This window comes from Melanostigma gelatinosum (assembly GCF_949748355.1).
Source record: "Melanostigma gelatinosum genome assembly, chromosome: 21".
Taxonomy (NCBI): Eukaryota; Metazoa; Chordata; class Actinopteri; order Perciformes; family Zoarcidae; genus Melanostigma; species Melanostigma gelatinosum.
The window spans coordinates 2,613,286-2,625,472 of record NC_136654.1 but is presented as its reverse complement, the minus strand read 5'-3'; the positions used below and the strand labels follow the sequence as shown (position 1 = coordinate 2,625,472).

The window sequence follows — 12,187 nt, the reverse complement described above, 5'->3', positions numbered from 1 at the left end:
CAGAGCTTGGAGGCAGCATTCATGCAGCATAATTTATGCAAACTGTGCATCCCTCTCTTCTGATTGGCTGAGCGAACGAACGCGTTCACGTCTTGCATTGGGTACCGTTGTCTTGGCCACGTCCCCGAGCCACGTCGCGCTTTGCTCGCCATTTTCCCATCTTCTGAAGCCAGAAACAGGCTATTTTAGTGTCACGGTGTCATTCAACACCGCCAGATCGCTAATTAATCGTTACCGCAGACAAACCGAGCTCTTCATAGAGTCTTGAATCGGGTTACCTCTGCTGGAGCTTCCACAAACATGAACGTTTTCAGGCTAACCGGGGATCTCTCCCACCTAGCAGCCATCATCATCCTGCTGCTAAAAATATGGAAAACCAGGTCCTGTGCCGGTAAGTAAGTCCGTCGTGTACCTTTACAGTTTGTACGACCTCCCGTTTTGCACAGAAGGCGTCTTGTCGTCTTAACTAGACGAGGAAAAAAAGTATCTTCTGTGAAACTTCTTCTCCTGTCACGTTAGACGGAGCTCGTTAGCCAGTTCTCGGCTAGCGTTAGCCAGCTGGCTAGTAACACTGACGTCAGCTAGCCATCATTTCTGACACTCCCTGTCACGACCACGGCGAACCATGGTGCGACGTGAAACTTGATAAATACTCATGTTGGGACGAAAATACGTAACGCCATTCTTAAAGTGCTAGCTAACGTTAGCTAGCAGCAGTTGCCTTGCTAGCTAACGTTAGCCCTGACAGTGCAGCGGGCCCCGCAGGGACAAGGGGGCCCCAGAGGGCCACCAGTTGTTAGTTTGGCATGTTGGGCCTCGTCCTTTCAATTGTCAGGGGGGGGGGGGGGGGCCGTACTAGTTTCACGGCGCCCCCTGTTCTTCCCATACGTTGGGTTAGCCCAGTGCGACCTCTCTGACGTGGCAGCACCGACAGCTCACAGATTGGAGATGCAAAGTCAGTGACTGAATAGAGGTTTGCTAAATGATCGTACGGTGCGTTATCACGGTGGGACTTTGCTGTGTTGTCCTGCTGCTCCTCCGATGGTCAAAGGTTAGGGTCGTATCACTGCAAGACACAGTCCACATCCGAGTTATGTCACTGCTGCTGTTTGCTTGAGGTTAAACCAGATACCTGCAGGTCAATCTTGTTCAAGTTTCAGTGATCTAAACTGCTGCATATCTGATCTATTATAAGTAGACTGTCATGTCCCCCCATCCCAGTCTGACAGTTAGTGTGAATGAATGAATGAATGAAGCGTGTTGTCAACACTAGATACACAGAGAGGCTTGGGACAAGTGCAGGTGAGGATGAAGACTGGGGAGTTGCCCTCAGATAGACTTCCTCAAACCTACAATACGTGCTGCTTATTCGAGGGGCTACAGTGTGACTTTGTAATATCCAAGCTCCTGAACTAAAGTAGCTAAAACTACCCTTACATGCTAGTGAAACAGAAAGTGAACAGGTGTATGTTGTTAGAAAGTACTTGAGAACTGCGGCGCAGTGTGTGAGGTTTGTGGTTTTGAAGTGAGTAAATAGAGATGTTGCTGTTTGCTTTAAAATGCCATTGCTAGTAGTTTAAGCCCATCAAAACCAAATGTCATTTTGTGTGTTGTGAGCTCTGGCCGCTACCTTTTGAAAACACAAGCAAACAAGAGTATGTTTAAATGCCGTCAGGTCAGATATAAATGGGGTGGCTGTGGCTCAGTGGGTAGAGCGGGTCGTCCCTTTTAACCACAAGGTTGGTATACAGAACCCCCCCCCCCCCCCGACTCCTCCTGACCGTATGTGGACATGTCTTTGAGTGAGACGCTGAACTCCAAGTTGCTCCCCAGGTGTGTTACAGCAGCCCACTGCTCTTAATGCTTAGGGTGGGGTTGTATGCAGGAGTGTATATATATTGTAATAAACCTATTTGTCAGACGTAACCATGTTTGAATGCCCTCTGCGGTCTCCCCACAGGTATTTCTGGAAAGAGTCAGGTCTTGTTTGCCTTGCTGTTCACCACTCGCTACCTGGACCTGCTCACCGCCTTCATCTCTTTCTACAACACCACCATGAAGGTGAAACACTCGCACGTTCGCTCACTCTCTTATCCTGCAGCTGAACTCTGTGTGTCGTGGCTTGACTCGTACACCAAGCCGACGCGCCTGTGTTTGCTAAAGGATGGCTGTGTAAGATGTCGTGGACTTGTGTGACGTCGTTGCTCCATTTCTATTCGTGACTGTTCAGTACGCACTGGGTGAAGTGATTGTCTTACCTGTCGTGCTCGGTCCGTGTCTTTCAGGTCATCTACATCGGGTGCGCGTACGCCACCGTGTACCTGATCTACGCCAAGTTCAAGGCGACTTATGACGGGAACCACGACACGTTCAGAGTGGAGTTCCTGGTCGTCCCCGTCGGCGGCCTGGCTTTCCTGGTTAACCACGACTTCTCTCCCCTGGAGGTCAGCAATACTGTGCAGACACAATGTAATTTCTGTAGAGGCAGGAGGATGCGCATGTTTGTGCTTTTTTTTTGGAGTGAGGAGTCTAGAAACGGGCGACTCAGTGGTAGAGCAGGTCGTCCTTCAATAAGAGGATCAGCGGTTCGATCCCCGGCTCTAGTGCATGAAAGGGCGAATGATGACATGTAGTGTTAAAGCTTTGAGTGGTCGGAAGACTAGAAAAGCGCTATACAAGTACAGTCCATTTACACGACAGTTAGTCTCAAAGAAAACTAAAAACTGCGCAAATATAACATTTTGGATTTGAAGCCAAGAAAAGAGGTGAGCTGAAAATCACAGATGAGGCAACATGTAAACACTATTTCTTGCAGAAAGACCTGAAGGGCAAACTCTGTCTGTCTCCCCCTCTCTGTCTCTCGGTCTCTGACTCTCTGTCTGTCTCTCTCTCTCTGTGTGTCTCTGTCTGTGTCTCTGTCTCTGTCTGTCTCTGTCTCACCTTCCACTCAGTGGTGAAGTTCGTTAAACCAAATGTATTTGAATTCAGTCGCCACATATCTCAGACATCTACCTCCCATGATTATTGTTCCCACCAACCCTCCGTCTCCCCCTCTGCTTGTTCCAGATTCTGTGGACGTTCTCCATCTACTTGGAGTCGGTGGCCATCCTGCCGCAGCTTTTCATGATCAGCAAGACGGGCGAGGCAGAGACCATCACCACCCACTACCTGTTCTTCCTGGGACTCTACAGAGCCCTCTACCTCATCAACTGGATATGGAGGTTCTACTTCGAGGGGTTCTTTGACATGATCGCCATCGTCGCTGGGGTGGTACAGACCATCCTCTACTGCGACTTCTTCTATTTGTATGTAACGAAAGGTGAGTGCCGCTGCGTTCGGGTTTCATTTTTATAAGTGTTTCTCATTTGCTCTGGTAGTCGGTTAGGTATCAAGCAATACAATTCATAACGATGTTGTCATTAGTGTACAATCACCTAAAACTAAGTGGTTATATTTCCATTAGCTTAGATATATAGCTGTTTATTTCTACAGACAAACAGCACACTGGCTCTAACAGGAACTCCAGTGCTAAATTATTATAGACTGGAAGATTGGAAAGCCCCGACGTTACTGGCATGCGCGCACACACACACACACACACGTTGAAGTAAGTCAGCATGCAGAGACACTGAAGTGAAGAAAACGGTTGTCGACAACTACGCTTCAACAAGCACCAACATGTAAGCGAAAGTGAAACCTCAATCAGTCGGCTCTATCCGCAGTCTCTCGTCCGCCTCCGCTGTGCTGACGCACGCACAGGTCTTTGAGAGTCTGTTCATCTTCGTTTGTTCTGGTAAACTTCTCTGCTGGCTGAGAGGACAGGATGAGGAGAGGATTGGCTGATACCATCTGATGTCTGTGTTCTTCATTGACGATTATTGTCATTTATTAACATCACTCAGGAATGTGATTTATTTTATTGACATTTTAGATTAGTTTCCAGTGAGATATTCATAACTTTGCTGTTGTAAACATTACTGTTGCTGCTCTAGAACCATTATTTAGATTTATTTCAAATTAATTCTATTGCTGAATTTATTTGTTTTTATTGGTGGGTTTTTAAACCCACCAATAGAAACTCCTGGCTCATTCAGCAGCATTCACCGCTGCAGCCAAACTCAACTCGTAGGTTCCTGATTTGCGTAATGAAGACACAAATAAACCTTCATGAGGACCACCGTGGGTCTCAGACACGCTTGGAAAGAGGGGGGGTGAGTGTCGGGGTATGTTGTTGCTTGCAGTCTCCACCACTCATCATCATCATCATCGCCCTTTATGCCTCCTGGCATGTAGGGCAGCAACTGAAGTCTTCCCTTCCAGTCGCTGGATGGCGCCCCATGAGAGGTTGAGGCTCTGCATCTCCTTCTCCACAGTTCTTCTCCGTGTGTTTCTTGGTCGGCCTCTTTTTCTTTTCCCTTCTGGTGTCCAATGTGAGGCTGTTCTTGAAATATCAGCAGGGTCTTTTCCCCACACATGTCCTATCCGTCTCATCTTCTCATTAGGATGGTCTCCATGCATTCTTGTTGGCATTTGTCATACAGTTCTTCATTTGAAAATGTGAAGTATTCGCCTTAAACTCTTGGTGTGGAAGGTTGATAGTCTGTTGAGATCTTGTGTCCTTCTCCAGCATTCAGAACCGAACAATAGTGGATGAAACACAGCCCTGATGCAATTCAGTTTGCTCTTGATGGTCACCACTGGATGCTGCTAAATCTCACACACTGGTCCTTTAATATGGCCCCAGACCTGCCAGACAGTCAAGTATTAATATTAAATACTGACTGGAATTTCATATGTTCTGTTCCCAGCTTCACAACAGCTCCGCCTCTTTCCAGAAACGGTCCAGTTAAGACCGGGTTATTAATAACTGTTCTATAACACAAAACAGTCCTTCTACACTTTTTGTGAAAAACTGTAGTCTTATCTCTTCAAATGAAAAGCGTGAAAGAAACGTCATTCTTTGGTTGAATTGCTCATAGGCAGAGCATTGTCATGTAATAAAGAGTCTCTAGTTCTAGGCACATAACACCATAACTGCGTGCAGCGAGAAAATATGCAAATCCTAGTATGAACCGATGAGGCTGTTTTCTTGCTCTTATGAATGCCGTCATGTTGTCTCGTTTCAGTGCTGAAAGGAAAGAAGCTGAGTCTGCCGGCTTAAGTGCCAAAGAGGAGTGCTTTGGGAGACTCGTAGAGGGGGATCTGAGGGGAGGAGGAGAGGTAGTGGACACCTCTGACCCCCACCCTCCCCACCACCACTTCCTCCTCTTCCCCTCCCGTCAGTGTAAGATGCCTGAGACAGAGAGCGATCGGGAGCTGCTGGCTGAGCCTTCTTCTGATCCAGAATCAGCGGGATCAGAACACACTGCAGAGGCTGCTCCGTGGCCTTTCGGGTTTCTGTTTGATGCATCTTGCCTTAACTTTTTTTTAATAATCTGTATAAAGGAAGAAAAAAACAAACAAAAAAAAAAACACGATTTTTTTCTACAGAAAAATGTGTACGCTGAAGATTTGACACATTGGTGAAAAAGAGCTGAAGATGTAAAATTGCCTCTGATTTGGCGTTGTATGATAGTGAAGTGGACTTCTTGTGGTGGGATATTATCGACTCAAGCGTTTGTAATAGTATTTGCAATCGAAATAAATGTGCGTTGTTTTTTTCCTGAATCTATTTGGGGAGGAATTTGTCGAATCCTCATAATTTTGGTGGTCAAATTCTTCATGTTTTGCTTTTCTATTTTTGACCACTCTGCATTGCCATGAATAAAGACGGTCTGTTTTAGTTTCAATGTACAACATTTAACTCTTTCCCGCAGAGCCATGTTTTCTTCTAAAGCCTTCAAAATACACCGGTATCAGTTGCTTTGTGTGAATGGAAGTAAAGGGTTGGAAATTGAAAATGGCTTTCTTCATTTCAACACCCCTTCTATTACCCAGTGAGGACACTATATAGATATATCTATATGTCTTAAGTATGTCTTTGCTGGTAATGTGTTGTATGTGAAACATCACGGTGGTAAAGTCCTTTATTTTAATTTTACACGCAGATGTAGTCGTTTTTATCTTACTTCCTGGTTTCCAATCAACAGAGGCCGTGGTTGTTGTGCGTACTTTGACAGTAGAATGAAATCTCCGTCTGAGATGAGCACAGCTCTACAAACGCTGTTAAGCTGAAATAGTTCTCGTGACGCGTCTGCTTCTATTTTAGTTTTTACCCACCATTCCAAGTTTCCTTTGAGTTTCTTACTACAGCTTTTGCATGATGTTGCCACCACAAATAAAGACTTTATGGGAAACATTTGTGTCAATGCTGTGGTTACAGTGATGTTAAAAGAGTGCTCCACCGATTCAGCGTCGCAGCTCTCGATGGAGAAGAGAACCGGAGAGATTGTATTTTTTTTAAATTTATTTCATCACATATTTCTCTTCTTTGTCGAGACCTGGCTGTGCATTACCTACCATGCAACTCAACCACGGAGAGTCAGGTGTCCCATGCTAGTAGCTGCTCATATAGCCTCTTGCCTTGAGCAGTAGTACATAAGTCTGGCTTCCTCTAGCCATAAACGGCTTAAAATGTATATATGCAGTGTGTATATATATATATATGGTATACTGGGTCAGGTGATTTTATTAGATTTGAAAAATGATGTTCTTCCAGTCTTTTTTATATCTGCAGTCTTTGAGGCACATGAGAGAGCCGGGATGTTCCTGTTGTTCTGATAATCGTAGCCTACTTATAACTGAGTTTAACATTAAAGGTTGGCTTAGTTCTGTTTGTTTTGCTGATGAGAGGAAATGAAAAGAATGAGAGGGCCTGTTGAGTCTGCCTTAATGTTTATTTGGTCTCATTTATTGACTATTAGATATGTGTATATATCTTTAAATGTTTTATTTTTGAGTTTCTTTGTTTTCTTTAATTCTGTCAAAGAAAAAAATCATAACACACTTAGCAATGCATTTCTCAGATTATTTGTGATGTCTCATCCGTATTGTCATTTTGTCCTCCATCCTCATCTACCATCTAATGTTCTCTAGCTGTATCCTCCCTCCCTGTTTCATCTTCACCACCTTCTCCCTCACCACCGTCCTTCTCGTGGACTGTACAGTTTACACGACCTGCGCTGGGTGGGAACCTTCGACCTCGGGCAACCCGGAACGAGATCTCCGTCGGACCATATCTTTATAACAGCTTCCTCGTCTAAACTGAGAGGGAGAGGACTTCTCCAGTAAATGTAACATTTTATTGCTGACACAGAATTCATAGTAGCTGAGTGCGGTGGATAAACGGAATGGCAGATTTTATACCAAAGGGTAATTGTGAGTAACTATTCACCATGTAATGTACTGGAGACACTAGTTTAGCGTATAGCTAATGTAGGCTTAAGTTAGCTAGCTAACCTAACTGTTGGAATGATTTAATTAACTGCGTTGCCGAGCAGACATCCACATCAATTCATCCTTTTTAGCTAACGGCAGCCATACACGACATTCAGAGCATTAATGTAGAAGCGAACCACTATCTTCTGTTGTGTAACTAAAGACACTGCGGAGTAAAGTCTCCCGTCACTCTCCCTCTGTGTGTTGTCATCCCAGCTTGTCCTTGCTTTGTTGACACATCCGGGTCACCCGCGCGTGCTTTTAGTGCATGTGAGCGTGCCCCAGTGGGTAGCTCGTGACCTGCACTGCTCTCATACAGCTGGAAACGAACATGTTGAAATGTTGCTGTAGTAATAATATCTAAAGATATGAAAGGGAATGGGATTATCTTTAAAGTTGAAGTGCTGAAGGAAGTTGAAGTGACAGGTTGAACGTATTACTAAAATAAGTGGAAGTGCCAGTTTCATATGTAAGCGCTGTGTGTTTTTTGTTCTTTAAGCATTGTTACAAATGTCAAAGGGATTTTGAATGAGGTTGTCTTACTGCTGGAACAGAACCCAGACATTCCTCTTTCATTCCATTTATTAAGCGGATTCAACCACGTGGCACAACAAAAGCATGTGAAGGTGAGATGAATTCATAGTAAATGAAGATGGCCCTTGTGGTCACATAACCCCTTGTTGTTTACATTCAGGCAGCCCTCTCCCCCTCTGCGCTCTGCGCCTCCTGGTCCCACCTATTCGGCTGGTCTCGGCGGCGATCTGGCAGACCATCCAGCAGAAAGTCGTGGCCGATTATGGGATGCTGGAGGAGTTTGTTTCCGTGGTGACAGACATCGTTCCAGAGCTACTCACCCCGCACCAGAGGGCCCAACTTATCCTGGGCCTCAGAGCACGGGTGAGGAGGAGCAGTCGTCAATTATCAACCACTCTTAATTATTGCTGTAGGAACTGCTGTGAATTTGTTTTTTTTGTGTATTTTTAGCTGATCCTGGAGTTATGTCAGGTCGAAGCTACTGCCGACTTTGGGCTTGTTCAGCCACACCTGGACAGAGTGCAGATGCTGATCGAGGCGTGGGTGATAGAGGTGAGTTCAAAGGGACGTTGCCTTGTAAGAAATCGGATAAAGGTGTCTTTTTAAAAATAGCCGCGCACTGACAATGTAGTCGACTCATTTCCTCTTTTTTTTTAAATGCCCATGTCGTTTTATACAGGGCGGTGCGGCAAATATGAAAGTGCCACACTCCAAATTTGTGGATCTAGTCAAGAACTTGCTGAAGAATCGTGACGAAAGGGAACACTTCTTTCAGGTCAGTGTTAGTGTTGCACCTCCAACATGTTCTGTTTATAAAGAAGGAGCTGACAGGCCTCCAGATTCACTTTATTTGAAACCAACAGACTTGTCGAGCAGGCCTTGCGTTATTGTTCATGTATGACAACAATATACACCTATTGTGACTCTGTAATGTATATTGAATGAACGTGTCTCTCTACATTGACTCCCCTTGCATCGTGTGTCTTTCTCTGAAATCTTCTATTTCTAATTCGTCAATGAATCCAGTCATTGTAGTTTTTCCGAGAGTTCTCCTAAATATAAGACGCGCCGTGTCTTCCAGAAAGTTTTCCCCGAAGAGTTTGGTCCCACATATGATGACGCGCTCAAAGCCTTGATGTGGATGTTTCTGTCCAGACTCGAACAGTTTCTTCCTCTTCAAACGTTCCAACAGGTACAAAAAGAAGAGATCAACATGATGTTGTGCTGGAAACAGTTGATGTTGCCTGAAATTTTGTGTTTGTTTGTTGTTTTTTCACCTTTCCTTTCATTTTCTCCAGATTTCCTCCATGTTTGGCGAGGTGTCGTCGGTTCTTGAGGACTGTATGGACTCTGTGTGTCGACGTGAGGAGCTCAAAACCCTGCTGCAGTATCACAAAGACTTCAGCCAACTGGATCACAATGGCAAGCCTCTACAGTTACCTATTCCTGTCAATACACTCTGATTATGAAATATGAATGACTCCTGTTTTTTTTGTTTTTCTCTTTTCAGATGGTTCCTTGGATGGCACCTGCATTATTTCAGCTCTCAAACTCGCCATTGAAGAAAGAACTGAGACCGATAAATCACCAGCCCACATCTTGGATCGTAAACTATCATGTACATCTGATTTGGAGAAGGGATCTTTGACATTGTCTCACGACACAACCGCAGAGGGTCATACGTGTGGGATGAAGGTGGATGAGACGAGTGTGACTGCTGGGGAAAGTGTAACAGGGGTGCCTTTGGGAGGTGTTACGGGACATGAAGAAAACGCAGGGCGTGTTAAACGCCAAGCGGAGAAGGCTCCTCGGTTTCTCAAACAGTGCCGTGTTCAGCTAAAAAGACTGGACATGCCGCCGCGGACCCTCCCTGCCAGACGAAAGAGAGGCCTGAGGATGAAAAAGATTCTGTTGGAGGAGAAGAGAGCTCTTTGTGAAGAGGCCCTCCCTGCCTACAAGTCGGCTTCCAGGAAAACAAAACCCTCCAATAGGACTCTCGTACACATCTCTGAGGAGTCGAGCAGCTTCGGCAAAGTCGACTCCTCGTACATGGCTCCCATCGACGATTGCAGTGACGACTCGTGGTCTTACTACTCTGATGAGGACTCTTGCAGCGGTCTGAGTATGGCCGAATCGTGGTCCAACTACTCGGGTGACGAGCCTCCGTTTGTGACTCCCGTCAGAAGTTCTACTGAAGGTGATTCCAACGAGGACCCTTCCTTCGCGGGTCCTAAAAAGGTAACAGCTGCCAGCAGAAAGCCGGGCATCTCCGACGTCAAAGCCGGCGCTCCCAAAAAGACTCGGAAAGTCCAGTGTATCATCTGCAATGAGCACATGAGCACGAGCCTGGGGACCCACATGAAAACCCACTTCCCCACCGGTGGTTACGCCTGCCCCCGGTGCGACAGCAGGTTCAAGCTCTTCTCTTCGTTGAGGCTGCACTTGAACAGGACCTGCTTCGAGCACGCTCAGCAGCAGGCGGATCCGGCCAAGCCGGGAGAAGCCGAGAATCTTTTCAAATGTGACGAGTGCGGCGAGGCTTTCGGGCACAAGGTTTCACTGGAAGGGCACAAACGGACCCACAATGCACTCTACTGTGGCGTGTGCAGGAAGGTGCTGCGGGACGCGGCGACGCTGGCCAGGCACAAGGCCTCCCACACCCTGTTTCAGTGCAACCGCTGCGAGGAGACCTTCGCTCTGTTCAAGCCCTTGCTCAGGCACTGCGAGAACGTCCACCAAATCAGGAGGCCGTTCAAATGCAACTATTGCCCCAAAGTCGTAGCCAAGCTGCGCACTTTGATCGCGCACGAGTGGAAGCACACGGGCCACCTGCCGTTCCAGTGCGCCCTGTGCTGCCTGAGGTTCAAATGCGACGCGGATCTCACCTCCCATGAGAGGGTCCACACCAGAGAGAGGCCCTACCTGTGCGCAGAGTGCGGCAAGACGTTCTCCCAGAGGTCCAACCTGCTGCGGCACTTGAATTTCATCCACGGCGAGTCTCGGAACGAGAAGGAGTATTCTTGCACCGAGTGCGAGAAGTCCTTCAAGGAGAAAGGGGCCCTGAAGAAACACCAGAAGGCCAAACACTTGTGCGAGTTGTTCCGTCACCCGTGTCCGTACTGCGGAAAGATGGTCTCCGCGTCGACAATCGCGAGACATAAATTGATCCACACGGGCGAGAGGCCTTTCAAGTGCACCGTGCCCGAGTGTGACAAGTGCTTCAGGTCAGCTCCTGAAGTGAAGAGGCACGTGCTTGTGCGCCACACCACAGACAGACCGTATGAATGTGACGTCTGTGGAAAGGGCTTTATAAAAGTGTGTTATCTCAACGCACACGCTAAAGTACACTCGGGGGAGAAGCCGTTTGTTTGTAATTTCTGTGGCAAGGCTTTCCCCAAGCGCTACAGCATGCAAAGACACAAAACACGTGTGCACGCATTTGTAACGCATTAACCCGCATGGAAGGAATGCTTCGTTAAACAGCGGTCGGACAAAATTGACATGTAGAGAATTCACTGTTCGAACCATTGACATTTTGAAGCAGGTTTGTATTGAGACATAATATTTTCTAAAAGCCGTATCAAACAAACCTGAGAGAAACGCGCGTATATATATATATATATATATATATATATATATATATATATATATATATATATATATATATATATATATATATATCTCTGAACAAAATGTCTGCACGCCATTGAATCATGTTGACTGTAATTTGTATTATTTGACAATTGAGTCTGTTTTGTATTTGTCGTTCATTTCTAACAGTTTGATTTGCTTTTACTTTGGCATAAGTGTATTTTTATTTGGTAATCTAAAAATCACAATGTTGTATAAAAGAAAGTTAATCACATGTAAAAAGTCCAGCAGTGGGGTGGGTACTTCTCCATTTACTTTTCTGAAATATTTCCAAACTTTGTCATGTAAGGATAAATGTAACACAGTAATTAATATTATTGGGAAATTAGTTATTAGTTAATTAATATATATATATTATATATATACCGGTGTGTGTGTATATATACATATACGTATTTTGTTAAAGATAAATATATTCAAATACATTGACAACAGTTACGCCTCTACATCAAACACACAAATGTTTCAGTTGTATATGATTTGCATACTTTATGTGGATGAGGCGGTGCATGACATGATGAGAGCTGATTGGGTGATCAGGTCTAGGAACACGTTAACACCGGACTGTACGTCTCTTTATGTATGAACACACACACAGGATGTGACTATTCAGTCATTACATTAG

At 45.5% G+C, this 12,187-nt stretch overlaps 2 protein-coding genes across 2 annotated transcripts; both read left to right on the top strand.

Annotated features, from left to right (window-relative positions):
- Positions 1–138: 138 nt before the first annotated feature.
- Positions 139–6,078, top strand: kdelr2b (KDEL endoplasmic reticulum protein retention receptor 2b). The gene is made up of 5 exons (XM_079292927.1): positions 139–391; positions 1,961–2,061; positions 2,286–2,444; positions 3,067–3,319; positions 5,127–6,078. Exons 1-5 carry the CDS (start codon positions 301–303, stop codon positions 5,159–5,161), a joined length of 639 nt encoding a protein of 212 aa, XP_079149053.1. The 5' UTR covers positions 139–300; the 3' UTR covers positions 5,162–6,078.
- Positions 6,079–7,218: 1,140 nt separating this feature from the next.
- On the top strand, positions 7,219–11,509 carry LOC306795426 (uncharacterized protein). Its single transcript, XM_079293935.1, has 7 exons — positions 7,219–7,317; positions 8,072–8,274; positions 8,362–8,463; positions 8,591–8,686; positions 8,993–9,103; positions 9,210–9,333; positions 9,422–11,509. The coding sequence occupies exons 1-7, from the start codon at positions 7,290–7,292 to the stop codon at positions 11,362–11,364; spliced, it is 2,607 nt and encodes an 868-aa protein (XP_079150061.1). The 5' UTR covers positions 7,219–7,289; the 3' UTR covers positions 11,365–11,509.
- Positions 11,510–12,187: the final 678 nt, after the last annotated feature.

Coding starts and splice junctions, on each gene's coding strand:
- LOC306795426 (XM_079293935.1), top strand. CDS start 7,290: ATGGCAGATTTTATACCAAAGGGTAATT. Junction 8,464..8,590: donor TCGAGGCGTGGGTGATAGAG/GTGAGTTCAAAG, acceptor CGTTTTATACAG/GGCGGTGCGGCAAATATGAA. Junction 8,687..8,992: donor AAAGGGAACACTTCTTTCAG/GTCAGTGTTAGT, acceptor CGTGTCTTCCAG/AAAGTTTTCCCCGAAGAGTT.
- kdelr2b (XM_079292927.1), top strand. CDS start 301: ATGAACGTTTTCAGGCTAACCGGGGATCTCTCCCACCTAGCAGCCATC. Junction 392..1,960: donor GAAAACCAGGTCCTGTGCCG/GTAAGTAAGTCC, acceptor GTCTCCCCACAG/GTATTTCTGGAAAGAGTCAG. Junction 2,445..3,066: donor ACGACTTCTCTCCCCTGGAG/GTCAGCAATACT, acceptor TGCTTGTTCCAG/ATTCTGTGGACGTTCTCCAT.